This window comes from Aspergillus puulaauensis, chromosome 3 (genome assembly GCF_016861865.1).
Source record: "Aspergillus puulaauensis MK2 DNA, chromosome 3, nearly complete sequence".
Classification (NCBI taxonomy): Eukaryota; Fungi; Ascomycota; class Eurotiomycetes; order Eurotiales; family Aspergillaceae; genus Aspergillus; species Aspergillus puulaauensis.
Genome location: NC_054859.1, coordinates 3187187 through 3215165, shown reverse-complemented (window position 1 = coordinate 3215165; position 27979 = coordinate 3187187). Strand labels below are relative to the sequence as shown.

The 27979-nt window shown below is 51.7% G+C and overlaps 14 protein-coding genes across 14 annotated transcripts; 6 read left to right on the top strand and 8 right to left on the bottom strand.

The window, feature by feature from the left end:
* Positions 1 to 63: 63 nt before the first annotated feature.
* On the top strand, positions 64 to 2076 carry APUU_31280A (TolB family protein; the record flags this gene model as incomplete). Its single annotated transcript, XM_041702466.1, has 1 exon — positions 64 to 2076. The coding sequence occupies one exon, from the start codon at positions 64 to 66 to the stop codon at positions 2074 to 2076; it is 2013 nt and encodes a 670-aa protein (XP_041555249.1).
* Positions 2077 to 2287: 211 nt separating this feature from the next.
* On the bottom strand, positions 2288 to 4114 carry APUU_31279S (cytochrome P450; the record flags this gene model as incomplete). The annotated part of the gene is made up of 3 exons (XM_041702465.1): positions 2288 to 2456; positions 2528 to 3018; positions 3080 to 4114. 3 exons carry the CDS (start codon positions 4112 to 4114, stop codon positions 2288 to 2290), a joined length of 1695 nt encoding a protein of 564 aa, XP_041555248.1.
* Positions 4115 to 5268: 1154 nt separating this feature from the next.
* On the top strand, positions 5269 to 7739 carry ERG7_2 (lanosterol synthase (oxidosqualene--lanosterol cyclase); the record flags this gene model as incomplete). Its single annotated transcript, XM_041702464.1, has 5 exons — positions 5269 to 5502; positions 5559 to 6019; positions 6082 to 7327; positions 7393 to 7589; positions 7649 to 7739. 5 exons carry the CDS (start codon positions 5269 to 5271, stop codon positions 7737 to 7739), a joined length of 2229 nt encoding a protein of 742 aa, XP_041555247.1.
* A 513-nt stretch (positions 7740 to 8252) lies between these two features.
* On the bottom strand, positions 8253 to 10246 carry APUU_31277S (Zn(II)2Cys6 transcription factor; the record flags this gene model as incomplete). The annotated part of the gene is made up of 2 exons (XM_041702463.1): positions 8253 to 8346; positions 8400 to 10246. 2 exons carry the CDS (start codon positions 10244 to 10246, stop codon positions 8253 to 8255), a joined length of 1941 nt encoding a protein of 646 aa, XP_041555246.1.
* Positions 10247 to 10395: 149 nt separating this feature from the next.
* On the top strand, positions 10396 to 12786 carry APUU_31276A (putative pentafunctional AROM polypeptide; the record flags this gene model as incomplete). Its single annotated transcript, XM_041702461.1, has 2 exons — positions 10396 to 12519; positions 12580 to 12786. The coding sequence occupies 2 exons, from the start codon at positions 10396 to 10398 to the stop codon at positions 12784 to 12786; spliced, it is 2331 nt and encodes a 776-aa protein (XP_041555245.1).
* A 195-nt stretch (positions 12787 to 12981) lies between these two features.
* APUU_31275A (sugar phosphate isomerase/epimerase family protein) lies at positions 12982 to 13980 on the top strand (the record flags this gene model as incomplete). The annotated part of the gene is made up of 1 exon (XM_041702460.1): positions 12982 to 13980. The coding sequence occupies one exon, from the start codon at positions 12982 to 12984 to the stop codon at positions 13978 to 13980; it is 999 nt and encodes a 332-aa protein (XP_041555244.1).
* Positions 13981 to 14013: 33 nt separating this feature from the next.
* Positions 14014 to 14770, bottom strand: APUU_31274S (putative pathogenesis associated protein Pep2; the record flags this gene model as incomplete). The annotated part of the gene is made up of 2 exons (XM_041702459.1): positions 14014 to 14587; positions 14643 to 14770. 2 exons carry the CDS (start codon positions 14768 to 14770, stop codon positions 14014 to 14016), a joined length of 702 nt encoding a protein of 233 aa, XP_041555243.1.
* Positions 14771 to 15183: 413 nt separating this feature from the next.
* Positions 15184 to 16101, bottom strand: APUU_31273S (shikimate dehydrogenase family protein; the record flags this gene model as incomplete). Its single annotated transcript, XM_041702458.1, has 1 exon — positions 15184 to 16101. The coding sequence occupies one exon, from the start codon at positions 16099 to 16101 to the stop codon at positions 15184 to 15186; it is 918 nt and encodes a 305-aa protein (XP_041555242.1).
* Positions 16102 to 16462: 361 nt separating this feature from the next.
* On the top strand, positions 16463 to 17353 carry APUU_31272A (shikimate dehydrogenase family protein; the record flags this gene model as incomplete). The annotated part of the gene is made up of 1 exon (XM_041702457.1): positions 16463 to 17353. The coding sequence occupies one exon, from the start codon at positions 16463 to 16465 to the stop codon at positions 17351 to 17353; it is 891 nt and encodes a 296-aa protein (XP_041555241.1).
* Positions 17354 to 17907: 554 nt separating this feature from the next.
* APUU_31271S (Zn(II)2Cys6 transcription factor) lies at positions 17908 to 20464 on the bottom strand (the record flags this gene model as incomplete). Its single annotated transcript, XM_041702456.1, has 5 exons — positions 17908 to 18051; positions 18109 to 19250; positions 19297 to 20214; positions 20269 to 20282; positions 20355 to 20464. 5 exons carry the CDS (start codon positions 20462 to 20464, stop codon positions 17908 to 17910), a joined length of 2328 nt encoding a protein of 775 aa, XP_041555240.1.
* Positions 20465 to 20746: 282 nt separating this feature from the next.
* Positions 20747 to 21856, bottom strand: APUU_31270S (uncharacterized protein; the record flags this gene model as incomplete). Its single annotated transcript, XM_041702455.1, has 1 exon — positions 20747 to 21856. One exon carries the CDS (start codon positions 21854 to 21856, stop codon positions 20747 to 20749), a length of 1110 nt encoding a protein of 369 aa, XP_041555239.1.
* Positions 21857 to 22563: 707 nt separating this feature from the next.
* Positions 22564 to 23640, bottom strand: APUU_31269S (uncharacterized protein; the record flags this gene model as incomplete). Its single annotated transcript, XM_041702454.1, has 1 exon — positions 22564 to 23640. One exon carries the CDS (start codon positions 23638 to 23640, stop codon positions 22564 to 22566), a length of 1077 nt encoding a protein of 358 aa, XP_041555238.1.
* A 465-nt stretch (positions 23641 to 24105) lies between these two features.
* APUU_31268S (acetate uptake transporter family protein) lies at positions 24106 to 24941 on the bottom strand (the record flags this gene model as incomplete). Its single annotated transcript, XM_041702453.1, has 2 exons — positions 24106 to 24646; positions 24703 to 24941. 2 exons carry the CDS (start codon positions 24939 to 24941, stop codon positions 24106 to 24108), a joined length of 780 nt encoding a protein of 259 aa, XP_041555237.1.
* Positions 24942 to 27201: 2260 nt separating this feature from the next.
* On the top strand, positions 27202 to 27851 carry APUU_31267A (lysozyme; the record flags this gene model as incomplete). The annotated part of the gene is made up of 2 exons (XM_041702452.1): positions 27202 to 27471; positions 27558 to 27851. The coding sequence occupies 2 exons, from the start codon at positions 27202 to 27204 to the stop codon at positions 27849 to 27851; spliced, it is 564 nt and encodes a 187-aa protein (XP_041555236.1).
* Positions 27852 to 27979: the final 128 nt, after the last annotated feature.

Below are 27979 nucleotides of genomic sequence, written 5' to 3'. Positions count from 1 at the left end.
CCGGCAGGCCCTGCGTTAGGGCTCCTGGAACTTTATCCGACATCTTATCTGATCACTCTCACCATGCGGCTGCTCGCAGGTTCCCTCGTGCCTCTCGTTGGGCTTCTTGCTGGCTCTGCACTTGGTGCCTGTCCCTATGCCAGGCAGCTCGGGCTTGACAACGACCATGACAGCGCGAAACCACCACACCCCCACGCCCACACTCCCCGCGCTGCGGCACCCCCGGCATCCAACAAAAAGGGAGTTTTCATGATGAACCGCATCGCACCAGGCACATCAGAGCTGTACATCGCCAACGCCGACGGCACAAACGAGCGCCCTCTCCTCGCCGACCCGATCTTCGAGTACCACGCCGAGTTCTCGTCAGACGGGCAATGGATTACATTCACGGCTGAACGGAATGGAGACGGAAACTCTGATATCTACCGCGTTCGGCCGGATGGGTCGGAGTTGGAGGAGTTACTCGCTACGCCGTCGATGGAGGACTCTGTCGTGCTCTCTCCGAATGGGAGTCTCGCGGCGTATGTCTCGACTGCGAATGGATACCGCGCGAATATCTGGGTTATGGATGTGAATACGGGCAGTCGGTGGAACCTCACTGATACACCCGCCACGGCCGCAAACGAGACACTCATGAATGGATATTTCCGGCCGGCTTGGTCCCCGGATGGGAAGTGGCTTGCCTTCTCATCAGACCGGAATACAGACTGGGCTGGGCACGGCGATCCGACGTTCCAGGGTCTCTCTGGATGGGAGCATACACAAGAACTCTCCATCTACGCCATCCGCCCTGACGGCTCTGGATTCCGCCAGATCGCGACGAAGCCTGGATACTCGCTCGGCTCCCCGAAGTGGTCTCCCGACGGAAAGCGCATTGTATACTACGAGATAACCCGCGAAGGCACATGGGGCGCACACAGACCTGAATCAATCGATTCAACCAGCTCGACCCTCGTCTCTGTCGACGTCGCCACAGGAAAGGACAGACGGGTTGAAGTCTCCGGGTCCGGAGTCAAGGCATTCGCGCAGTACATCACAAACAGCACAATCGGATACCATCTGAAAGGAACATCCAGAGAGGGAATCTACACCACAGCCGGAATGTACCTCAACACAACAATCCGCTCCCCCTCGTGGTCTCCGGACGGGAAATATATCGTCTACGAGAAAACAACCTGGGACGTCCGGCCCCTCAACAAGGAACTGTACGCCTGGGATCCAACCTGGGACTACCGCTTCGTCGACGTCTTTCCGCAAATGTCCCGCCAGAACCGTCTCGCCATGACAGAGAAACAGCTCGGGAATTCCTCCGTCGTGACCCTTCGCCCCGATGGATCCGACGAGCGAGTCGCGTACGATAACTCCAAGACCGATCTCGTGGAATCTTCCCTCGTCGGGCAGGGTCTGGCAGGCGCATTCCAGCCCTCGTGGAGTCCAGACGGCGAGTGGGTTGTCTTTGGCGAGGGTGCTTGGTTCACGACCCGCGGCGAGATGGGCGGGTGGCTTGTCCGGGCGACAGTCAACGGGTCTCACTATGAGACGCTGACGGAGAGTAACCAGACACTTACAAATACGTCTATCAACTCGGGATTCCCGACGTACTCGCACGATGGGAAGAAGGTCGTGTACAGGGTCTGGGGCGCGAACTCTGCCAAAGGGGATAGGAGCCAGCTTGGGTTGCGTGTTCTGGATCTCGAGACGAGAAAGATCACCGTCTTGACGAATGACTGGGATAACCTGCCTTATTTCTCGCCGGATGGAGAGAGGATTGTGTTTACGCGGAAAACCGGGGTGTATAACTATGATATCTGCACGATTAAGCCGGATGGGACTGATTTGCGGGTGTTGACGAGTAGCGGTGGCAATGATGCCCATGCGGTTTGGAGCTATGATGGCAGGATTATGTATTCGACTGGCATGTTTGGGTTCCAGTATGAGTGTGCGCTCTATGATGATACGTTCCAGCCGTACGGGCAGGTTGTTATTATGGACGCGGACGGGGGGAATAAGCTGGTGTTGACGGATTCGATTTGGGAGGATTCCATGCCGTTGCTTGTACCGAATAGTCAGTACTAACAGGTTTCATTATTCAGTTGGAGGTGTATAGTTCATAAACGATTTAGAGCCAAGAAAAGGTGTAAAATATCTTAAAAATAGGAATATACTTCCAGGAACGAGGGCCGAAAGGCCTATAAGATGTAGCTTTAGGGCTGAGAAACATTGAATGAACTCTTGTATCTCAACGAACCCATGAATACCAGTCTTGAACTTCTACTATATACTTTGCCTATTTCCCAGGGATACGGCGGACATTGATAACCGCGTTTCTCGGGGGTAATATATTGTCACCGATTTCCCAATTCGACGGTCTTGAATCCAATGGCTGCATATCATAGTGCGTCACGATATATGAAACCAGAAGCTTATTCAAATGATAGGCGAACGCTTGTCCCGCGCTGGAAAGAATTATTGCGTATCAGCCAAAGTTTCCAAGCAAGATTGACATACAAGAGAATTGATAACTCACCAACGGTGTCGCCCTCCTCCAAAAGAAAGAAGAGGTGCATTGAGCTGGTCAGCCTCCATTGAACTGCTAGAGCTTTCGCCTCCCACTTGAATGCTATTTGGCTCAGAGCCCTTGGTGAATCGGAAGGGCTTGTATGTTCTTGCGTCAGGGTAGAACCTGCCATCCAGGTGGATCCCCATGCTTGATGCTCCCAGCCAGGTGCCTTTAGGCACATGCTGTCCACTCGGTAAATCTAGCCCTGACTTTTGAACAACCTCCCTGTTCAAGGCTCGTCCCTGCGTTGGATTCAGGCGTAGTGATTCCCTAACTACACTCTCAATATGGGGCATATTTGCAAATGATGCGAGGTTGTGCCAGTCCGCATCCGATTCAAGATCTCGGGCTGCCTCCTTCCGGAGGGTTTTGTACACATCTTGCTCTGGTGCAGAACTTGCTATGTCGAGGAGCGTAGCTGTAGAGGTCAGTGCTGAAGCCTTGAATGGGAGCAAAGCCTATTGTATGTTAGTGACGCTATACTTTGGAGGTGCCAGAACTGGGTAATTATTGACTCACCGTAAACAGAATCAGGTCGAACATCATAGGGGCATCCATGCGCTTTTTATCATCAACCTTCAGAGCAGTCCTCATGAGAGTTGTTGCAAAATTATACGGTACATCCGGATTCTGAGCGCCATCTCTCCGTTCTTGCAAGATCTGCTCATACCAGCTCTGTAGCGTTGGCCTGATGGACAAGAAGCACCGCTGGCGTACAAAGTCACAGATGAACTTGAGAAATGGGCTGATAACAGGCTGGATAAACCATGGCACCAGTTGCCCACTGATCATCGCAGCACCAAGGAAGTTGGTAGTTCTTTCAGCAGAACGTAGCCACTGTTCATCGCGACAGATAGGACGGCCAAAGACAACGCGCGCACTGACACTCAGTACGATATTTGACATCGCTTGGGCAACTGGGACTGCTCGCCAGTGCGAGCTATCAGTCCCAAATTCCACGTCAATGCTCTTGCTGAGCTCTTCATAAACATCCCCCTGGATGCGGCTCATGTGTCGATTGACGTGAGTATGAAGAGCGGCCATGAGAGGTTTCTCTCCGGGAATTGGGCGCGTGAGAGTAGATATATGGGACAGGCTCACGTTGTCGTTTTGCAACTCAGATATCGAGACAACGGTCTCAGGTAGCCGCATGAGCCATTCAATGTCCTTGGCTGGCAGCATTACTTGAGACCGTAGAAAGAAAGTAGGGAGAATATATGGCTGATCGAATCGATTGAACTTTACACCTACAGCGTCAGTCAATCCGGAGGCGTGTCTCCGGTAGGAGAAACAGACCTTCTCGTACCCCTCTTTCACCTTTGGTGAGAGGACGGGCCATCCTTGATAACATGCTCTCCACCTTGAGACATACCCTTTCTTGTCTCCTAGGAATGGAATGTCTTTTGGGTAATGTGGTGGTACTTTCCAGCGTCCTCTTATGATTATTATCGTGAGGGAAATCAACGACCCAACGAGTAGAGAGGTGACCACGCCGGGGAATTTCGAGACAGGGTCTTGGTTGACGCCGTCATTGTGCTCCCAGCTCATGTCCATGATTCTGGGAGATTGGTCCTTGGTAAGGTAGTGATTTTATTTGCGCTTGGGAATGTTGGAATCGGAGCAGACAGCATCAGAATTGCAAGCCATGAGCCTGCGATAGCTCCTTAATATTCAAGACGGTGAAGAAGCAAGTTGTTAGTAATTTCGCCTTGTAGCGCTAGTCGATATGGATGGAGCCGGGGCCAGCACATCTCGATCGCGGTGTGCAAGCACGAATCGTCCGACATCCCTTGTTCAGGCTCAAATCGGTGCTCCCTTCGATGGCGCTTTCCCGGAGATTCCGTGGTGCTATGAGACCGTTCAGCCACAGCTCGATACCTCGGATCTCAGCAAGGGGTGAGAATGGAAAATATGCCAAGCCATTCACTATTGATGTTCTTGGTCGTTAATGCAATAGTTGTTTCAATTTGGACTGAATCGGATTTTTACTGTCCCCCTTTAGGAAGATGGTCATTGGGAATCCAACATGAGGATTAACCCGATTCAGCTGGTTTATACATAGATATCAGATCGATCCGTCATTATCCCTTGCTTTAACAGTTGGCAGTGTTGGGTCGCAAAGAGTGGAAAGCAAATAACACGGTGTCACATACTACATGGTAGCACCAAATTGTGTCACCACATTCCGATTCAATGTCCAGTCAGTCTATCTGGGTGGGCTGTACATTCTCAGATCGGACTGAGGCCTGATAGCCAATCACTGCCACCGCTTCAACGATTGATTACACAGGATATACTGATGATATTGAGGAATCTGGAATCTAAATACAGGCAATGCAGGAGACTGTGATCAGTCTGTGAGCAAGCATGTCACTAGCCTAATTAGGTAGGCAAGCAACAATTAAGTATGTAGGTTGATCAAGGTGGTTGCCTGGTCAGATTTAATGGACTGCCGGTACACGTACTCTGTGCACAGACCGGCACAACAATAGGGGCTGTACAACATATCGCCATCGAAATACCCTGGTCCATGCTCAGTACGCAGAAGTGACTGATCATGACTCGCCCACACTTCCATGCTGTCATTGGGACCGCGCAAGGGGCCGGTCCGATTGATTCTTATATGTCCCTGCTCTGCTTTGGCTTAATGTGAGCCATTGTTTGCATTCCATGAATTCACCACAAGGAGTGTAACACTTTCAATTACTATGTTTCGTTTAAAGATCAAGGACGTTTTGCACCCGCCGTCAGAGATCGGGGAATCGCATGTACACAGTGGCCGGAAATGGCCCTTCTCTGCACAAAAGACAGACCCCGAGGGATGGCGTCTGGTCGTCGAAAAGGATCTGGGACGTCTGATATGGCGATACCTACGAACTGACGAAGAACGCAACGAACTTCCCCAAAATGCAACATCTCGCTACTACTTGGGCCTGGAAACGGTCTGTTCCTCCTGGCTAACCTGGGGCACAATTAAACGGTTAATTGAATGAAATAGTTCGCTCCTGTTCTTGACGCACCATCGCGACCTTCAGAGACAGTAGACAATGCTTTCCGCTTCCATAGTCGCCTCCAGAATGCAACTGGCTGCTGGGCGGCGGATCTGAGGTGCATTTTGTTTGTGACTCCCATGCTTATATTTTCCTGGTATATCACCGGGGCGGAAATCCCCGAAGCGCAAGCCATTGAGCTTGTGCGGTATTTGCTAGGAAACCAAAATACCGATGGAGGATGGCCAACTTACGTGGGAGAGAAGACCTCGCTGATGGGCACTGTGATGATATACATTGCGCTGCGATTAATGGGCCTCCCAGCGGAGCATGAGCAGCTGGTCAAATCGCGGCTCTGTTTTACGCAAATGGGTGGACCAGTGTATCTCCCCTGCTGGGCCAAATTCTGGTTGTGCCTTCTTGGTTTGTATGAATGGGAAGGCACCGATCCATACCCGGCTGAAATGTGGTATGTTTGCCTCCGTTTCTGCTGCTCTTTCAGGATATCAATTGACTTGACATGGTCCAAAGGTTACTACCAAGATGGGTGCCCGTCAGCCCGTGGAGGTGGTACTGTATTCCCCGAATGACATATCTCTGTATGACCTATCTTTCAGCTCGGAGGTTCACTATCCCGCCAAACCCTCTCCTCGACCAGATTCGAACGGAGATATTTGCCGGTTCGTACTCTTCACTCGACTTCGCCTCCTTCCAGGGCAAGGTCGTCGCTTGCGAGCGCCATCAGCACAAAAGCTGGGTTTTGAAGTCGTTGAACTGGGCCCTGGTCAATATCTGGAATCCGTACTTCCGCACCGAGAGCATGGCTCAACGCGGGGAAGAGACAGCGTTTGAAATAATTCGGCTGCAGAACAAGGCTACCAACTCGACGGGTTTGGTCAGCCTTGACCAGTTTCTGTCAATGATTTGCCACTTTGCGCGCGAAGGGTCGGATTCTGAGAGCTTGCGGCAGTACCAGGAAGCCAGTCTCGAATACCTATGGCATGGAGGTCAGGGAATGCAAGCAATGAGTATCCACGGTGGTCACTGTTGGGAAACCTCTTTTGTTCTCCAGAGCATGGCCCTCGCAGTCCCAGACAAGCCGGAATTCAAAGACACTATCTATCGAGCATATAAGTTTCTAGTGGAACAGCAGCATCTTGAGGACTGGTCGGATTCACCGCCGTGTTTCAAATTTAGCAGACTTGGTGGATGGCCATTTACCACCAAATACCACGGATATTCTTGCTCAGACTGTACAGGAGAAGTACTGAAAGCAGTGCTACTAACCGAGAAACACACCGACCTTCCAAGGCTAATGGGAGAACAGAATACACAGCTTGCCGTTGATAATTTGCTCATGGTTCAAAATGCCAGCGGTGGTTATAGCAGCTTCGAACCGGCGCAGGGAGGGACATACCTTGAGCTTCTGAATGGAACCGAATTGTTCGGGAAGGTCATGCTCGAGTATGATTACATCGAGTGTACCTCATCGGCCATCACAGCATTGGACCTATTCAGAACTCAAAACAACAAGTATAGAGCGCAGGAAATAAGGGCCGCCATTGATAAAGGAGTCCAGTACATCCGCCAAGTTCAGCATGATGATGGAGGTTGGCTTGCAAGCTGGGGTACTGCATTTATCTACGGTGCCATGTTTGCCATGGAAGCACTATGCGTGGTGGGGGACACATATGACAACAATCCAGCGGTGAAACGAGGGTGTGAATTCCTGCTGAAATACCAGAGGCCGGATGGAGGATGGGGAGAGACAATTGATGTCAATGAGCACCCTTGCATACCAGTATTACCGAGAGAGAAGCTAACAGTTATACTTCCTTCCAGTCAGTAACAACCGGGGTGTATTCACAAGCAGAAGACTCGCACACCGTCCAGACTGCGTGGAGCTGCCTTGCGCTTATGCACGCGGCATACCCCCATCAGGAGCCCATCAAGAGAGGAATCCGTCTCATTATGAGCCGGCAGAAACCTAATGGGGAGTGGCCGCAGGAAAGAGCCGTTGGGTGTGGAATAATGACATGGTATGACCTTTGATTCCGATTACCCATTCCCTGGTAGGTGAGGACTAATCGCCCACCAGTACCCTGATGTATCACAATTACATCTATTCTTTCCCGACTCAGGCGTTGAACATGTATATGCGGAGATATGGAGACGACGAGGTTCTCTGAGCAGGCTTTTTTGGGTTGGTATTATATAGAGATATAGCATGGAGCAGGCACCCTCTGAATTAATATTGCGGCTATGTATTACTTAGTATGTATTCATGACCTTGTGAAGCTTCGTAGGGCAGATATAAGGAGACGAAGCTCCCATAGTGAATAGTGGTAATGTAATCCAACAACTTAGCTACCCTTCACTCACTGTCCCGGGTATAGCCAGATAAGAATATTGAATCCAACGTCATACCACCGAGTGCTTGCCGGCCATAAATGTGTCGGGTCGGACGCCAACCAGGCCCACTCCTTTCCATCTCACATTAGCTCGGAGATTAATGTTGTATTCTAGCGTTCAGACGAGCTGTCGCTGTGGACTCGGTACCGGCCGCTATTCGGATAAGCCCTTAGCCGCCGGATCGTTCAGTCGTTCGTGATGTTGTTGCAGTTGCTGGAAGGGCTTAATGAGCTCATGATTCATGCCAATTATGATGAGCTGTTGGTTCAATGCACGCGGAAATAACAATGTCATCCATTCGGTGACCGCTGCAGCTGGCTCATGAAGTCCGTGTCCAGGTCGCCGGCGTAGAAGCCCAGATTGTGTGCAAACTCCGGCTCAAATCTATGATAGTTAGCAACAAGACATGTCGGGATATCGAAATAGGGATTGGATACCTTGCACTCGGAAATGAAGTCACCAACTCTTCGAACAATTCATCAAACCCATCCGCCTCTCCTAGCGAAGGTGGCACGTTACGCTTGTCGGGGGTAGTTGGGTTCTCGATATTCGAGACTGGAGTTGCATATGGCATTTGAATTGTATTCAGGTTCGTTGATTGGGGATAAGTTTCTGTTTCAGAGACTTGGGTGTCTCCAGAGTTGAGTGTTGGAATGTTGTGATCGGGGTAGCAATTTATATCGGCAGCAGACGCGTGTAATACCGAGTTCCCAACTGGGTTCTTGCCGAACAATGGAGCCTCAGATATCCTCTCCAAGAAAGACGAAATGCGGCTCCTCAATGCGACAAGTTCATAGTTTTGGGATTGAGCTTCGAGACAATATTGGCACTGCAGCGCAAAGTAACGGAGCAGAGGGGATGCTCGTGGTGACGCGGTAACTTCTGTATAATCGCTCAGTAAGTCCAGTAAGCGATGCGAAGCTTCCACTAATCCCGAGGGCTCTGATAGTTTGAAGCGACGAATTGCCGTCAGAATCACGAATTCAGATGTTAGGTGTAGTGTAAGCAGAGGTGGTGTTGCTGCGTCCCGGCCCGTATATGGATGGCTTGCTAGGGCAGCCTTGCTGTTCTCGATAATATTGCACAAAGTTAGATGTGCAGCGTCATGATCCGACTGGTACAAGATGCTCGAAAGGACCTGTGTGAGGTCTCGTAGTCGGTTGAATGTGCTTAACGATTGTAGCGGACCTCTTACTGGCGTATTACTTGATATGCTCCAGCTATCCCACTCTTCCATATCGTCTTCATCTACCGGGCCACATTCCAGTTGCTCCTCGGTAGATAAGCAGGGAGTACGACCTAGAAACCCTGATATCAAGTTGTCCAGGAACATGCATCCATGGAATGTATTACGGAATCGGCCACTCTGAGACGAGTTCGGGAGTAGAGATAACATTCTGGCGACCTCTCCTATCAATACCCAGGACAAATGGATATCTCCGATTTCAAGGTGCAGCAGGACAAGCATTGTGAGAGCGCGGACGAGATCCAGGTCTGCTGTCATGGAGTTGGACAGGATGCCCCCCCGAATGGAGAGCGAAACTTGTCTGGGTTCGACAGTCGACATATTGTCCCCCTTTATCAAAGTCGCATAGGCGATGACAGCCCAGAGGATAACATGAGATGAGCTATTGGGAGCTTGTCTTGGATAAGTGTACATGGCTCGGAGCAGATCACGCCGTTCGAGAATCGGGAACCACGAATGTGTATGGATAAAATAGACATCAAGCAGAGCAGATGTATTACTCGGTAAGGGCATATCAATCGCTTCTTTCCATTCGATCCGTGCATTTGGTGTTTGTTGAGGACTCGCTACTCCGTTAGGGCCAGGTGTTGGTTTTGCAGTGAGCTCCTCTGCACTGGGCGCATTGTGCTTCTCGTCCACCACCCAATCTCCATCATTGTCAATATTCTCTTCTGCGGATAAATCCCCCGGTCCAGCCGGTGGTGCTTGTGATAGAACCGTCGCGACTTTGGATTTTCGCCAGCGATCCACAGCCCGATTCCTCGACGCGGCACTCGGGCGCTCACGCAACAGCTCTAGGAGATCTTTCTCGCTGCTTGGAACATGCTGAAGCACCAATCCGAGAGCAGCCTCCAAGCCTCTCACATACCCCGTAGGTAAACCCCGCCGCCCACCACCGTTCTCATACGAGCAGTTGCGACCCGCCGCCTGGCATATGCGGCAGACGGGTTGTTCGCCATCACACTTTGACTTGCGCCGGCGGCACTGGTCGCAGGCTCGGCATATTCGCTGCCGCTTGGAAGGCCGGGAACTCGACATGGATGCATATGGGAATGAATTACCCCGTGGATGTCTCCGCATTGAAGTAGAAACATGCAGTGCAGGATCTGGAGTAGGAGGTCATGTGATGGGGTATGCGTTTAGCCGATGGATGGGGGCAAATACCGTTCAAGGATTGCCGAAGCACGATGGGATATAACTTGCTTTACAGTCAAGATATGCGTCGCTCGCGAGAATATGTGGCCCCGAAGACCATGTTTGGGGCTTGCACGACAGAAGGGGGTCTTGATTCTGGGGATCTTCCTCACGGCGGATATCCCAGCTATACCCGCCAATATAGCCCGGATGCCACGATAGTTCTAATAGGGTTCCCAAGGGCAGGGAAGAGGACACTGGGTATTATTGCATCGGTCAGCCTACGTCGACGATTCGTTGACTTCGAGGTTGTCTTCCGGGAGCAGTTCGATTTGTCGCCGCAGGAGTATATCGCTGCCAATGGGTTGCCACAGTATCGCGCGGTCGAGGGCCAGCTATCACAAGATCTACTATCAAAATGCGGAAAGGGATGCGTTATTGTCGGGCTTGGGGGGGTTGCCAATCAGGAACAGCAGGCTTCGTTGCGAGAGTTCGCTCAGGATCATCCGGTGATATACATCAGAAGAGCCGAGTCCGCATTACGCCAGCTGGTCACAGCCAGTGATGATAAGTTTGAACGCTACCGTCAAGTCGGAAATACCTTCTTCGAGGCCTCCTCCAATTTTGAATTCTTCAATCTCGAGGAAGCCCGGTCATCCAGTCCACTACCCTCCAGTCTGAAGCTGAAAGACACCGAGCGGGCCTTTGTGCGCTTTCTGAACCGGATCTTTGGACACAAGAACAGCCCTCTATTCTCGTCTGAGCCTTTCTCGCCATCTCATACTTTTACGCTGCAGGTTCCCGCGTCGTGGCTGGACTCTGGTCCCGATCTCAAAGCCCTAGATGCTGGGGCAGACGCCATCAGTCTGGTCATTGATCTAGACACAGTTGACAGAACTGGGTTGATACATCGACTGGCGCGGTATATTGCAATCCTTCGAATAGGTTCTCGGGTTCCTATCGTCGTCGATGTACATCCGACGGGGCAGCACCCGGAGTTATATACAGAGATTCTGCAAACGCTGCTCCGTCTAGCCCCAGATGCCATAACCTGCTCCATCACCCACGGTCCCAGCGCCATTCATACGATAAATAATACAAAGGGTCACACCAAGTCAATAGCAACATATCATCAGACAGTCTCATTGGGCTGGGGAAATGAACTTGCCGAAGCTCACGCCCTCCCTAAACAGGCTCAACAGCTCGGCTTCGAGTGCATCCGCATCACCGGTGAATCTGCTCTATCAGAGGACAGCCTTGCCTGTATTTCTCTAAGGCAGAGTGTGTCGCAGGAATCGAACATACCAGTCATAATGTACAATATGGGGGTACTGGGGCGTACATCAGTCTGCTTGAACCCTATCCTGTCTCCCGTCATCCTTCCTGACTGCGGCGGACTTGGAGTCACTCTACCTGAAGCACAAAAGGCACTTACAGCGTGCTTTCTCAACCCTAAGAAGCGTTTCACTATAGTCGGTCAAGCTGTCCAGCACAGTCTTTCACCAGCCATGCACAACGCAGCCTATCTCTCTTGCGGGCTTCCCCATGCTTATGATACTTTGCAAGCAGACACCCTATCATATATCCACCCACTCCTCGACGACGAAGCCTACGGCGGTATTGCCGTCTCATTGCCCTACAAAACAGCCATCCTCGAATACCTCGACGAAATCAACCCAGACGCGGGCGACATCAACGCCGTGAACACGGTTGTCCTTGAACGACAACACCAGCCAGACGGCAGCGAGAGGTCAATCCGCAAAGGCTACAACACCGACTATATCGGGATCAGAAACTGCATCCATAACCATCTCTCACCCGCAAACACCATCCGAGAAGGAACAACAGCCCTAATCATCGGAGCCGGCGGTATGGCCCGCGCTGCCATATATGCCTGCTACCAGCTCGGAATCCGTCAGATCTGCATAGATAACAGGACTATCGACAATGCGAAGAAACTATCTGCTTACTACCACCAGTGGGCGAAGACTAAATTCGGTACAGAGTTCCAACTGGAGGTTATCCGATCAGTCGATGACCCCTGGCCTGCCGATATGCGTCTCCCAACTATAGTAGTCTCCTGTCTTCCTGCGCAGAAAATAGGCAGTGAGTCTCTGATTGATATTCGCGTGTCGGAGAAGTGGTTGCAGAGTACGACTGGTGGTGTCTTTCTTGAGGTACAACCCCCTTCACTATCCATTGCACGGCTCATGGTCACAAAAGGCTAACAGAAATAGGTCGCCTACGGTGCGTCCAAAACCCCGTTACTGGAGCAAATGCTCGAGCACAGATCAACAGGCTGGGTTGTGGTGGATGGGCTGAGCTTGCTGGTCGAGCAGGGCATTGCGCAGTATGAACTCTTTACGAAACGACCAGCGCCAGTGCATGTAATGCGGCGTGTTATCGAAGAGGAGGCTATTAAACATGGGTACTTTCATCAATAGAAAAATAGTCAGCAATAAACTAAAATGTCATAATCCTCATGATCGGACATACCTACACCCGCGGCTAAGGATAATACCGTCAACGTCATCGCCACAACTCTCTCCATCTTGCCAACTCTCTTGAAAAAGCAGGAAACAATATTCCCACTGCGAAACACAGCGTCTAACAGCAAAATGACCTATCAACCAGCCATAATGAGCGCCTCCCTAGGCCGCGCCTGGGTCCACGCCCTCCCCAGTAAAATCACCCAGGCCGCCACTGCAGGCTTCCAGGGAATCGAAGTCTTCTACGAAGACCTAGACTATTTCGCGCGTGAACTATCCCACTCAGAAGCTCCATCCGCAGATGCCCTCCTCAACGCCGCAGACACAATCCACTCTTTATGTGAATCAGCGGGTCTACAAATCATCGGCCTCCAGCCGTTCTTATTCTACGAGGGACTCAAGGACCGAGAACAACATAAGGCATTAATCGAGAAGATGAAACTATGGTTACAGATTGCCAAGAGACTACGAACAGATACCATTCAAATTCCGGCCAATTTCCTACCAGCAAACGAACTCGTCGATGACATCGACGTGATTGTGTCTGATCTCCGTGAAGTCGCTAATATGGGCCTTGCGCAAACGCCCGTCGTGAGATTCGCGTATGAGAATCTGTGCTGGAGCACACATGTCGATACGGTGCAGAAACTATGGGATGTGGTGCGCCGGGTCGACAGGTCGAACTTCGGGATGTGTTTGGATACATTCAATATCGCTGGGCGGGTTTGGGGGGATCCGGCTGCTGTGGATGGTAAGGCCGTCGATGCAGATGCGGAGCTGGAGAGGACTATTGAGTTTATTGTGAAAGAAGTTGATGTGAGCAAGGTGTTTTATATCCAGGTTGTTGATGCGGAGAGGATGGGGAGTCCGCTTGTGGAGGGTCATGAGTTTTATGTGGAACAACAACCGGCGAGGATGAGTTGGTCGAGGAACGCTAGGACATTTATGTATGAGGAGGATAGGGGAGCTTATTTGCCTGTTGAGGATGTGGCGAGGGCGTTCATTGAAGGTTTAGGGTATAAGGGGTTTATCTCGATGGAGTTGTTCTCCAGGACTATGAGTGAGGAGGGGGAGGGAGTTCCTGCTGAGCATGCGAGACGGGGTATTGCGTCTTGGAAGAAGTTACAGGAGCGATTTCAGTTACAGTAGTTCTTCATTCATCTGACAATAGCATAGTACAGACTAGACATCAATCTCCTTCCCGTCCAGCCAGTCTTTCGCCAGTCTATACAACAGATCATGCTTCTCCCCATTCACCGTCCCAACATGCCTTCTATGTCCAGGCATATCCCTCAGGACCGTCACTCCCATGGTCGCCTCCTGGCAATATGCCAAACATTTATATCCCTCAGGATACGAATTCAACTTCTCAACATCGATACTGGGAAACCGCCCAGGAACAACCGGAATTAATTTATCCTTCTCATACCAATGTCTCACAAACCGCGCTCCCCATTTACCATCTGCCTTTTCAAAGAAAAAGCAGAAGCGGCAGTCTGCCTCTGCATCGACTTCAGCACCTTCAATGTTGAAGCGCTGCGTAATGGTCGCCTTCATCTTCGTCACGGCACGGGTTGCGTCGGGGGTGATATCGCTAGTAACCCCGTGGCATCTGTGCATGATAAACGCCCCTTTATCCATTCCGGCCTTGGACGCAGCGATGAAGTCCTTGTAGCTGACCCGGCCGGACCAGGTGGTGTAGACGAAGGCGTTGGGGTGGAATATTGATTCGAAGTTTGCCCACTCGGAGGCGTCACTATATATTGTCTATCAGTATATAAACATTGAGCATTCCATCCAGGCATTCGTACCGGTAACAAGGCCATCCCTCGGCAAGTTCACGCAGCTTTGCGCGCTCGAGAACGAGATTGTCGGGGCCGTTGTTGTGGATGGCGTTCTCAGGGCGTGTGCCCTCTGGCAGTGTATGGAGATCTAGCATTTGGTTTTGTCTGTTCGTCACTCAGTGGTAGTGTTTGCTGAATATAACTTCTTGTGTTGGAATATAAAGGTCGTTCCGACGGGCAGTCCGTTCGGTTAATGTCATTGCCGATGACATTGCGGGGAGATGGAGAGACAATGGGTCTGGTGGGGTCATCCAGACTTTTGGAGAAAATGATATCAAAAGCAACGGAAACACGGCTGAGGATTAGAACACTGGGAATTGCCTGTCTATTATGAGAGGGTCAGTTCTGTTTGTCAACCTGCTGGTGGTATGCCCTAAGAGTACTTCGGTCACCATCCCTCTCCCTCAATCCCTGAAAAGAGTGCATGGTTCTATTGTCTAGTCGTGGCTCCAGGTTTATCCTAAACTTATGTTTCTAGATAAAAGAGTTTATACAAACACCGTCTTAGCTAGTTAATTGCTGTACTCTCCTCCGCAGCCTTGAGCAGCACCTTCCACGCCCCCTCCCTATCCAACGAGGCCACCTGCTCTTCTCCAGCCCATAGTCGCCACTGCTCCTCGATCTGATATCCGATAACATGCGTGCCTTCAACACAGGGCCACCCCAGCGACTCCGCCAGCTTGATCATCCGTGTCCGCCGCGGCTTGAAGCACATATCCAACAACACCCCTTTGGTCCGCTGAGATAGAAACCACTCTAATATCGCAGCAACATTCTTCTCAGACTGCGTCTGCGGCTCAAAATCCGGAACCGTGCCGACAATGTAATACGGTGAAGTCTGCAGCCCTGTTGCCTGTTCCGTTGTCGTGATGTGAATTATCTCGGGCACCCTAGGCAGTTTCCGCGCATCGCGAATAAGATCTCGAACCTCATCCTCGTCGCGGTTGAGGATATAGATCGTTTGGCAGTGGAGATGCTCGCTCAGTGCGTACACAGCAGCCCGACTCGCGCCTCCAGCACCCACAATCAATGCCGCCCCGGGGTTTCCATTGGACGGGCGTTGACTCTCCTCGCCCTTTTCTAATAAGCAGCCCCTGATACCCCTCCAGTCGGTATTCGTTCCACATAACTGCCTTGGCTTGTCATTTGTGTAATAGACATTGTTACAAGCACCGATCATGGCCGCGAGATCGTCTAGCTGGTCCAGCTGCGACATCACGGAGTTCTTGTACGGCATCGTCACTACCAGACCAGCTGTTGTTGGCTTCTTTGCGAGGCTGAGTACATCTTCAACAGTGGGACATTCGGTGGCATAAAAGGTCCAGGGGAGATTGAGGGACTGTGCGATGTGGTTGTGCATCCCTGGGGCAATCGAGTGCGTCACGCCCACGCCGACAAGGTGGAGGGTTCTCTTTTCTGAAGTCATCGTCGTCGTATATTTACGGTGGTAAGTAGAATGGGTATCGTAATTGAACTATTCCTGCCAGGTGGTCGGTGCTAATAGATGTAGCCCGTGCCGCCGCGGCATCGGTTATATTCTTTGCCTATGTGGATAACCCTACTTACAACTTGATACTCAGCCTTTGAGAACGGTGCCACTGGTCAATATGCAACGGTATTCGAATAACCGTGGATAATCGTTCTTCAACCTGCATCAATATACCCTGGAGGGTAAACACCGTGTATTCATCTACCTGCCCTCTCCTTCCACTCTCAACTACTCAACCACCATCCAAAATAACAAGTTGACAAGCCCCCCCATCCTCATTCGAATTGAAATAATCACAATGACCGAGCCCAGAAACTTCTACATCTTCGGCAGCGGCATCTCCTTCAGCGTCTCCCCCACAATCCACAACACAGGGTTCACCCACCACGCCCTCCCCCACACATACACAATCCACGAATCAGCCAGCATAGATGAAGTCGCACATCTAATCCACGCTCCCTCCTTCGGCGGCGCAAGCGTCACAATGCCTCATAAACTGCAGGTGCATAAATTCTGCACCGAGGTGTCTGAGACAGCAAGGGCAATTGGCGCGATTAATACACTCATCCCGATATGTAACGGCAATGGTGAGAGGAGTATTATAGGCGATAATACGGACTGGTCGGGGCTTTATGTGATTATCAAGAAGTACGCAACTTCAACATCGGGGCAAGGACAGAGGAATTCTCTAAAAGCTGGTCTGGTCATAGGTGCAGGCGGCGCATCGCGAGCAGCTCTATACGCAATGTACAAGGCTGGCGTGGAACACATCTACCTCGTTAACCGAACCCAGTCCATCGCCGAAAAGGTCCGGGGCGATTTCAAGGGTACGTTCAATATAACCGTTATCCCTGATCTCTCAGGGTCATCTCTCCCTGAATCCCCGGGTGTTATTATCGGGACTGTTCCTGCTGAAACAACAAGCGAGGAGCAATTCGGCTCTTTGTTCAAAGAGAGGAGTAAGGGGCTTTGTATTGACATGTCGTATAAGCCGCGGCAGACGCCGTTGTTGACTGTCGCGCAGAGGCATGAAGGGTGGGCAACTGTTACCGGCGTGGAGGTTCTGCTTGCGCAGGCGTTTGATCAGTTCAAACTGTGGACGAGTCTGGAGCCCCCCAGGGAGGAGATGATTGAGGCTGTGTTGGCGAGGGAGGTGGGTGTTGGAAGGGGTTCCTTGAGTATGCTCTAGTTACAGGGCTTGGTTTGGGGTTAGAGTAGATTGCTATGAGGCAGTTGGCTGACCCCTAGTGGGGAGCGACATTTCTAGAAATGGATAATTTCTTCAAGGATCGCTTCTGGGCCTTCAGGGGGTAACAAATGCTTCACGCATATACCTGTCGAGCTTCTTTACCGAGACGAATGCCGCTTGAGCTATAGTGCACCACCAGCTCCAGATCAACATCGTCCACCAGACAGGATCATTGTACTCATACCGAACCCTCTTCTGCTTTTCTATCTCCGACGGCGCGGGGCAACAAGTATGAGGCCCCTAGACAATTCCAGCAGTTTAGTAGGCAGAGTGGAAGAGGTGACCATGACGTCTTTTCCGTCCATGGAGTAGCCGACAAGGACGAAATCCTGGAGGGGGGTTTGGTGCTGTGCGCCAGCCCTCAGCTGTGAGAACCGAGGCTACATCAGCGGCCAAACTAACACAGTCGCAATAAACCTAGTTACCCTATCCGAATTAAAATACCCAGCCAGTGCGTTGGCAGGGGGGTGATCATAGTATCCCGTGGGGAAACATCAATAAGCCAGTCCATGCGACGTACGCTTCCAGCGGTAAAGCGACAAAATCTCCCTCCGACGGGCCTTGTGCGTTTCCCGAAAATGCGGATCCGCACGCTGCGCATCATGTAGCATTGACCGGAAGACTTTACGGATGTTTTTCTGTTCTCATTAGATATACGCTCTAAATAATATTAATGGGGTGATAGGGTGTAGTACCTGAAACGTGGTGTCGAGCGTCACGACGCTCACTTCATGCGCCCGGATGATGGTCTCGCAGACTTCCTCGACGGATTTGTTGAATCCTAGCTCCGGCATCCGGTCGACGAAGAGGAGGAGTATGAAGCTCCCTTGCAGCAGGTATATGCCGAATAGGTATGGCATGAAGGTGAGTTCCGGGTCCAGGGAGAGGATCTGGTGCACGGCGGCGGTTGCGCTGAGGGCGTGCGACGCGCACGCTTGGAAACTGTCCGAGGTGATCCAGTCGTCTTTGTCTTCGATCATGGATATTGGGTCCCATTTTCCATGGAGCAGGATGTAGAAGACATGCAGCATATGAGTGCTGTAGGCAAGAACTAGCGGTTTCTTTGTGTCAATTGTTGATGCTGGGGTATGGCCATAGCCAAGAGGGTGGCTAAACGGGTCAACCGGGTGTTGTGTCGGTAGGGGGTTCTCGAGTTCATCTCTTAGTTCAGCTAGGTCTTGCTCTCGCTGGGAGATGAGGGTCTCGATCTTCTGGACAGCCGCATGGCCAAGGGTGTCACCAAGAAGAGGATGGTTCTTCATGTGGTGGAGGTCGATTATATGGCCGAGGACTGTCGCTAATGGAAGGAAATACTCGAAGAACCCGTATCCAGATATCCTAGCCGGAGGGCCGAGGCGCGGTGTTGGAATGGTATTGAGGTCTACCGTCTCCAGCTTCTGCCAAAGAGCCTCAGGTAACGGCGCCGCGACGCAGAACGTGCCTTCTGGAAAATTCACAGGCGCATTGAACGAAAGCCCTAAATGACGATCTAGGCAGTAAATGAGCCAGAATAATCTTCGACGTTCCTCTTTGACGATCAACCATGAGCGACCTGCGTGTCCTTGATACAGTTGGCCAGCGAGGGATCCCGGGTGCATTCCCTGATCCTCCATACTCAATCCACTGGCACGAGCCAGTCGGACAGCCTTCGACCACCATTTCAAGGAGTCAGCCTTGAAATGACCGCCGGATATTACGAGGGTCATGATCACAACTGCAAGAATGGCATCAGTTGAACCCAGGAAATCGGGTATGAGCCCGCTCCCCGCAGCATGCGACACGGACGAGCGTCCGTCTTTATCAGTGGATCCGCCGCGTGGATGAAACTGCCATCCATCTAATGAAATTAGTTTTACCGCATAGGGGCTGGTTCTACGACATACCTGACGTCCTGAAATAATTATCCCAGTCGACCGGTTCCATCAAGTCAAGCGCCAAACGATAGAGATCGAGGACAATGCGCTGTCGCGCTCCGGGGGGGTCGAATATTTTGATGTCCGCCGTCTGTGCAACACAAAGCAACATAACTAGGAGTAGGATGGAGGAGGTGGGCCGCGGTGCGGTTGGGTGGAGAACAGAGGATGGCTGTATGACATGAGTGATTGTATATGGTGAGGCCGCCTTGAAGATCGGATTCCTCTGTTCATTAAAGTAGATCTCAAGCATTTCTGAAGCATCGCCCGGGGAGAGTATTCCCTGTAAATAAGGAAGTAGAGGTTCCAGGCAAGGGTACGACAGTTGGCCTTGGACTGCTGTTCCATTTCCAGGATTTTCCTGCGGGGTCTTATGTGAAACTGTAGAGTACAGACCGCGAGAGGCACTGCGTGGAATCGGCGCCGCCTTGTCCAGCCAGTGTTCAACGCGACCGGGCGTAAACGCAGCCTGGCTGCTCGGACGGCCTGGCGTTCCGAAGAACACATCCTGGAAAATAAATGGATTCAGGTGCTGGGAGTATGAGTCGCGATGGCCAACGACCGCAGGCGCATCAATCTCGAGGCCAAATTGGCCATTTCTCTCCTCTTGTTCATTGCTTCCCCCCGTCGCTCTTGTTTCCGCCGTTATTCGTGTAGAGTCATCTGTGTATGACGGCGTGCTCAACGGGTTCGTATCTCTCCTTCGCAAACTTTCGGGCATGTTGTCTCCGTCATCCGGCGAAGTTTCCATCTCAGTCGGGTTTATGAGGCCGTTCAAGCTCGGAGGGCCGGGCGCCAGCACCCTGTGGCCGGTGGAGGTTGGCTTCGTCCGCCGACGACGGCCACGCTTGCGCACGAGCTTCTCGTAATGACATGGAGTGTTTCGTTCTGAATCGGTTAGCCGATTGAAAAGGGACCCCATGATCATATCAAGCCACTAACCAGCACACCGCTGACTGGGCTTTGTCAGTTATCTGGATGAAAAGCAGGGAGAAGGAGCTAAACAAGCTCCAGGCACTGGGACGTACCATGGATGCTCTCCATCGCAGCGCTGTTTGGACTGAGAGCAGCGGTCACAGGCCCGCAGGACGCGCAGTCGGTTGTCCCCGCCATCCAGCATAGTCGGACTGCGATCCATGAGCGTGGAAATTCATGCTCGACGGATTCGCGAGCTTTGACTGGGGAGAGCTGGACTTAAATGACGGGGGACTGGAGATGTGGGGAGATGGGCGGATTGGCAGCTTGGCGGCCTGAAGCCTGAGGCTACAACCCCGGCTAATCTGCAGTCTCCGTTCCTCTTCGGGCGGCAGCTCTTCCTCCTTCCTCAATCCATCACGGCTTTCCCGGTGAGTTGGCCTCCTTCATGTGAAACTTGAAGTTTATTGCTTTATTTAAATACGTCTAACTGACTCTTAAGTACTTACAGCTTCGTCTGGACAGCTGCCTCCTCCCTCTCCGCGTTCCCATCTGAGAAGCTGTAATTCCTCCACTCGCCCAGAATTTCCTGGACGCCTGCGAACAAGCGCAGATCTGAATCTAAATCCCTCTTGCTACCGGTTGAACCCAATGCCTGCTCGTCATTACAATCCCATTTCCATGTCCCACCATCCCGCCGCAGCACCCGCATCGCCGTTGTGATGTTTTCCTCAATCTCGGACACTGATGTGCCTCCCATAATCGTGCCAACGCGAGTTTCTGCTGTTGAACAATTCTGCGCCCGACGCAGTGCATATCGAAGCGCCAGCCTGGCTAATGAATCTCCCTGCGATGCGACGTAGCCTGCCGCGGCATGCGCGGCTCCACGCAGCCCGTCTGGCGCTGGATGCCAGTCTCCTAGCGCAGCAATCGGTACACCTTCATCGCGCAGAAGTCCGCTTGCAAGAGGGCTAGAGTTGCATACACTGCACACGCCAGCTTCTTTGAATGCTTGTAGCCCTTGCCTCTCCAACCGATCGTTCTGCAGCGTCATCTGCGCCCAGTTCTGTATTACATCCAGCGGCCGGCCATATACATCTCGTACGCGACGAGCGACCCTGGCTAAGGTGTCGATTGGATAGCCCGATATCCCAACATAGCGGACTGTTCCAGCCGCCACCATCTCCAACAGCACTCCAACTGCCTCCAATACGCTGTCCTCCGCAACTAGTTCGATATCATGACAGAACACGACGTCCAGGTAGCTCGTCCGTAGTCGCTGCAGTGAACGACCAACCGAGTATCTAATCCATTCCGGAGAGTAGTCGGACTTTGTAGCATTGACACGGCCAACCTTGGTCATGAGGATATAATCATCGCGGCCGTAGCGAGAGCTGAACTCCGGATGTGACAACGCTTCGCCGAGCAGCTCCTCGGACGGTTCGTAGTACGACGAGGTGTCGATGGCGCGGATTCCAAGTTCAAAGGCCCGCGTCAAGACTTCTCTTGTCCGTTCTGGGTTCGGGTTTGGCGTATGTTGATAACTAAACCCAGCGCCCCCCAGGATGAGGGGCGGAAGCACCTGGGTCAGCGGTGTTGTCGGGGTTGCGGCCATGCTGCGCCCGTTGCAGGATATGGAGGTGAGAGTGACAGAATACCGCGTGTTGAGCGGCAGATCGGGCTCTTAAGAATTGCACTGCATATCTCAGCCCGCGATCACCAGTCAGTTGCAATCGCCGACCCGACTGAGGTGCAACCCAAAACGGACATTTATTGCAACTTTGGCCGCTTCTCCCGCTACGGCTAAATTCAGCCAATCGGCCTGCATGTCTCTCGAGCCCCAGTTGGTGGGCCTTTATGCTCCACCAATGGTTTCCTCCCGATGCCCGGTCTGTGGGTCATTCATTTAGCCGTCAGCCTGTTCACTGTCTGCAGAGTATATCCGCATATGCACCTGCGCTCAACAGCCTGAGTTATTGTCCAGATTATTAATGCTAGGAACGGTATAGTTCTTTTTCCATTCAATCAGGATTCTCAGTCAACAATGTTTTGTAAGCAGTGTTTCGTTGGCTTCTGTTTCGTTGCAGAAGACACTATATATATTTTATACACTTATCTCATCATTCCTACTTCTAAAGAAAAGTCGACAATAGTGAAATGACGGAGGATAACTATTCAAGCATAAAAACACTAATCCTTATCTTGCCGTCTTTCTAATCGCTTATTAAAACAGCAATAGGCACCTGAGTCTATCATCTATGCAGGCCCAGCGGGAGTGCGGCCGACGACCAAAGACACGACAGTCGATAACGCAGCCCACCTCTAAGCATGATCAATAGGAGACGGCCCCGCATCGATAGGGTACGTAAAGATATAGTTAGGACCATCAGCCATAAGACCATCACCACCAGGACGCATCTGGGAAGCCGGAAGCCAGAGCTTCTTGTCAGCGGATACCCACATAAGGTCCGTCCAGAGAAGGGCCTCGTCCTGGACGAGAATGGTAGTCCGGCCCTCGGGGGTGACCTTCCAGATAGCGAGCAGGTTGGTGTCGCTGACATAGATATTACCGTCCCCGTCGATAGTCGTTCCGCCGGTACTTGGGGTTAGGGCAAACGGCTCGGCGTAGTCCTCGAGAACAGAGGCCATGGTGGAGTTTGTCAGGGCGGCGTCGACGTAGGATGTCTTGATGCGGTAGAGGCCGCCGTTGCAGGGTTGGTAGTAGAGGTAGACGCCGTCAGGCGAGACTTCGATTTGGTCGAGGCCGACGGCGAGGGTGCTCCCGCCATACCCAGGAACCAAAGTGCCATTGTACACCATGGGGAACCAGGCCATGGCGGAGTCAGAGTTGGCGAGGACGCGGACGGCATGGCTGGATGTCAGATTGAGTACGATCAGGGCACCGGCGGTATCGCTTAGGTATGCGACTTCTCCGGAAGCGCTGAAGCGGACGTCGTCAATGCCGCTTGTGCTTGTCTTGACGCTGTCTAGAGAGTAGGACCGGTCGACGGCATTGGTGGTCAGGTTCACGCCTACAAGCTTGGTAGAGCCGTTGACGCCAGTTGAGCCGCCGTCGACTACCCAGTAGCGATCATCTGGGCCGATACGTGCACCGTCGATATTGACAAAGGTTTTGCGGGGGTCAGACGCTGGGTCACTGGAGTTGTATGAGTTCCAAGCCTTGTTTGGGTACAGCACAGTGGTGTTGTCGTCTAGAAGTTCGACAATACGAGGCGGAAGAGTCATGGAGTATCTCTGGGACAGAAACTTGCGCCCGTTTGCGCTGATGCCGATTCCCTGAGTTGCTGCATCCAAGGAATAGGCCACCTTGAGTCCTGGTGCATATGCAGTGACAGGAGCAAGGAGGCCCAGGAGTGCAAGAACGAAGCCGCCTTTCATGTTGTGATGAGGTTTGAGCTGAGTACAGAACAGGAGGAATTGGCGAGGATCCATCTAGAGGAGACATATGTAGAATTAAATACTCCAGCAACAACAGCTAGGTTTGGTGGACATCTACGCGTCGAACAGTTTAACTGACGCATCCTAGGCCGCCATGAAGCTTTTTTGGAAGCTGTGGGCCATCTCAGTCCCCATAATGAAGGAACTAGACACAAACCAGGTTTAGACTCCGCATTTAGCGTGGAATATACTGCGGCACCGGCATAGATAAAACCGAAAGCTCTAGTCTCGGAGTTAAGCAGAAGGTAGCCTTGTTTTGCTGAAAGTAGGCCTTGATTGGGATATAGTACCGAGAAAGAAAGCTCAGGCGCCCGATTAGTGACTGACGCCAATGCCTCCATCTCGCGATTCATACTATACTAGGTCAATGCAGCTACTTCAGAAATCCCAAACCAACGTCCACCATCATGGCCCCTCAATCTCACCAAGTGGGAAGCGAACCCAAGTTGTTTCAGGAACCATAAGGCCTGACGCGCCAGCATAGAAAGCACAAGTAGCGCAAACAACCGCAAGAGCACCGCCTGTCTTATTCAGACGCACACTGGCAGTAGCATGCTCTGTAGCCGTGAAGTTGGCAAGGCTAAGAAACAGATAGGCGAGAATGAGTGTAATAAAGACCGACAAAATAGCAAAGTTCGTACGGAGAGCAGCAAGGAAGAACAGGAATGTAAGAAAACACCACAAGATCAAGTATATCCCGATGGCAAATGTGTAGGCTCTCTTGTCACCTTTGTAGGCATCTTCGATACCGAGATGTGGGAGAAGGAACATCCCATAACTCAGCCAGAATGCACCATAAGCGCAATGGACCGTTGTTCCAAACGTATTTCCAACACGAAACTCCATCAGTCCGGCGAGGACTTGAGCGGTGCCACCCATAAACATCACAATGCCAAAGGCAGCTTGGTTGGGGCCGACGTCGCCCTCTGGGTTCGAGTTGGGGAGACTGCGATGGTGTTAGGAAGACAGACACAGCGTGATAGATACTTTGGTCACCCATACCCAGCACCGCATTCATAGAGTCCAACAACAAACGTCGTGATTGCGAAAGCGAGAAGCCCAAGGGGACCGGGGTTTCCAAGTTTCATAAACTCGGGCCGGGCCACTTGCGATACGGTGGCCTGGTGGGCATCGTGTAAAGTCCCCTGTTGATGTGCGTTGCTTGTCCTGGTCTGGGCGATGTGGTCCCAGCCGTTATCTAGCCCGTGGGCAGCCGATTTTGCGTGTTCGTAGTCGGACATCTTGATAGAGTGAAGGGTGACCTTTGTATGCAAAAGAAATGAGAAAAGATGGCAACCCAATACCAAGGAAATCGTGGTTAACAACTCGTCTGGGTCGTAGATAGAAAAACTTCAAGACAAAAGACCTGCGAACTGAACTCCAAGGGGGTGCTGGGGTATTTAAGCCTGACACAGTATCCGGGGGAAAGGAGTCCCCGCACTGGCAAATATAGATATCATCAAGTCGAATGTGCTGGTACTATATCTCCGGTCCTCCGGACACTGATATGGGCACAGAGCATCTGCAAGTGCGGGATCAATTTGAACTATTGAAAGGCTACGTTTCCAGCATGATAGGTCAGAGGTGGACCCTGTAGATCCTATGGTCTTGAACTGAATTACTCGTTCTAAACTGTTTGTTCAGCCACGGGTGGGAACGGTTCAGAGGCTTAACCCTAACCACGACGTTGTCTATCCTTTCCGGGAAGCAGTACAGCACCAATCACATCCACGCACCATATCGACAACGGTGAAGAAACAAGTTCATTTAGATTATGGCTTTACTAAATAGACCAACCTGAATTTCTGTTCCAGCCGTGTGTCCGGGATTACAGTTGGTCGTCCAGGTTAACATAAATGTCCTGGGTAGGTTTACGATATTCGGAATCAAGCGGCAAGAATGTAGTGAATAAGTCAATTTACTGACAGGGGCCTTTACGAATGAAGCATTCCGAGGGCCCCCAGCACACAGCCTACCTTATCTTGGCTGGACCTGTATCATAGGGATTGAATGGCTACTCATGAAGCTTCCAACTGGTATGGATGCAGCGCAGATCTATGGCAGCGCCGAGCAATCACCGAGATTGTGCCGTCTGCATGGCAGCGAGCTACCGTGGTTCAACAGCAAGTCTATACCTCGTGCGGAGAGATCTATTTCCCCTCATGAGGAGTTAAGCATATCTTTCTCCCGTCGTCCGGAAGTGTCCAGTTACCAGTTACCAGTAACCAGTATACCTGTACCGTGCGGAGATGCCCCAACCACGGTTTACCACGCCTTCCACTCCGCGATGCAATCCCCATCAATCTTCACTTGAACTTCGATTATCGATGCTTTGACGCTGTGTGCATACCTTCGGGCTGAGATTGCTACCAGCCGTAGGCCAGCAACCGGTTGCGCAATGTGGCTTCCAGGAATGCCACGTCCGAGAGACAACCGATACCACGAGCCAGGCAGTACAGTATGTGAAGTCTCGGTGCGGAGAAGGATCAGAAGGAGTTGAGCAGCTAATAGGACCAAAACATATACATAGGTAACCCTCCCCTTATACCAAGGTCGCCCACAGGCGCAACCCTCAAGTATTTCGCCCATTGCATAGTAACGAGTTGCACTTGGAATTCCCATTGATTAGCTCGTATTTTTCTCAGATAACAGACGATCTGTTCTAATTGTGACTAATTTGGCTGGTGCAGTTGATAAAAATAGCACAACCGACCTGTAGGGCTCGCACGATGATTCCCAAACAAGAGCATCACCACATGGTAGCTCTATCCCCCCATACTCGCCAGTCTGCAGTCCAATTAAATACAATCCATCGCCGATCCTCGCTTACTGCTCCTGCTCCTGCTCCTCTTCTCGTAAACCCCATATCCACACGCAGGCACGCCCAGCCTCGGCAGCGGGGAGTTCGTATTCAGCCGCGACACGATTCGACATAAAAATAGCATCGCAGGGCCGCCCCAGAGAGTATTCCAGGAACAATCAGCAATGACAGCATCTCACCTTCTAACCGATGAGATCGTCGTTATTTCCGAGATTCGGACCCAGATTGGACATCGTGATTTGGTGCTGAGGAAGTTTCGTTTGGACCTGTTTGATGAGTTCCTCAGGGCAGGGTTGCACTGATCATCGCGCTCTTGCATGATCAGCGCGGATTTTGATCGATATAGAAGGATGAGACGAGGTGCTCGTTTGCTTCTGAATCCCCGTGCGGTCGGACTTGGTTGCGATTGCGTTGTGCCCTGGCAGGCTCGCTGGGATATCTCCGAATGCGGGTTTACGACCTCGTATACAGCCCTCTCCGTAATCACGACGAGACGCAGATCTGTTTAAACAAACAAGGCAGAGGGCAGTCAACCTCGGATGTAGAAACACCAGGGCGTCGAGAAAGACATATATAAACCCCGTCCATCCCATCAACATACACGATCAACGAAGCACAGAGCAACAAACCAACACCACAAATCCAATCTCCAATTCAATTTTCAATTCATCTTCATCAAAATGGTCTTCTCAACCACCAAGCTCCTCGCCCTGGCCGCGACCATTCCCACTCTGGCCCTGGCCGCCTGCCCCGGCCCCGACGTCAACAAGGACACTCTGGACCTGATGAAGTCCTACGAAGGCTGGGAAGCTGATGTCTACGATGACGGCTACGGAAACCCTACCGTCGGATACGGACACCTCTGCGATGACTCCAAGTGCTCCGATGTCAAATACGACATCCCTCTGAGCAAGAGCGATGGACTCAAGCTCTTCGCGGATGATATTACTGTAAGCCCCGTTGCCCTTACAACTACACCACAACTACATGTACCTCATGAGAGAGAGAGAAGCTAATGAGAATGTCTTCGCAACAGTCCTACCAAAACGGCGTCGCATCCGCCCTAAAGAGCTCCGTCAAGCTAAACGACAACCAATACGGCGCGCTCGTGTCGTGGTGCTTCAACGTGGGCGCCGGCGCCGTGCAATCCAGCAACCTCGTCGAGCGGTTGAATGCAGGCGAGAGCCCGAATACCGTGGCCGAGGAGGAGCTGCCCAAGTGGAAGCTCTCGAACGGGGAGGTGTCAGAGGGCCTGCTGAAGAGACGTAAGGCCGAGGTGAAGCTTTTCCAGACGAGTTCGAAGACTTCGGCTTTGCCTGCGGACTGCTAGATTTTTCCTTCCCTGTATTATGGAAGGGTATGGATAAGGGCTTGACTGGGGAGATGATTTGGAAGGGATGATAGATTGGGGTGGAGTTGTATATAGGAATTACTGGACTGAATATATGTTGTTTTGAG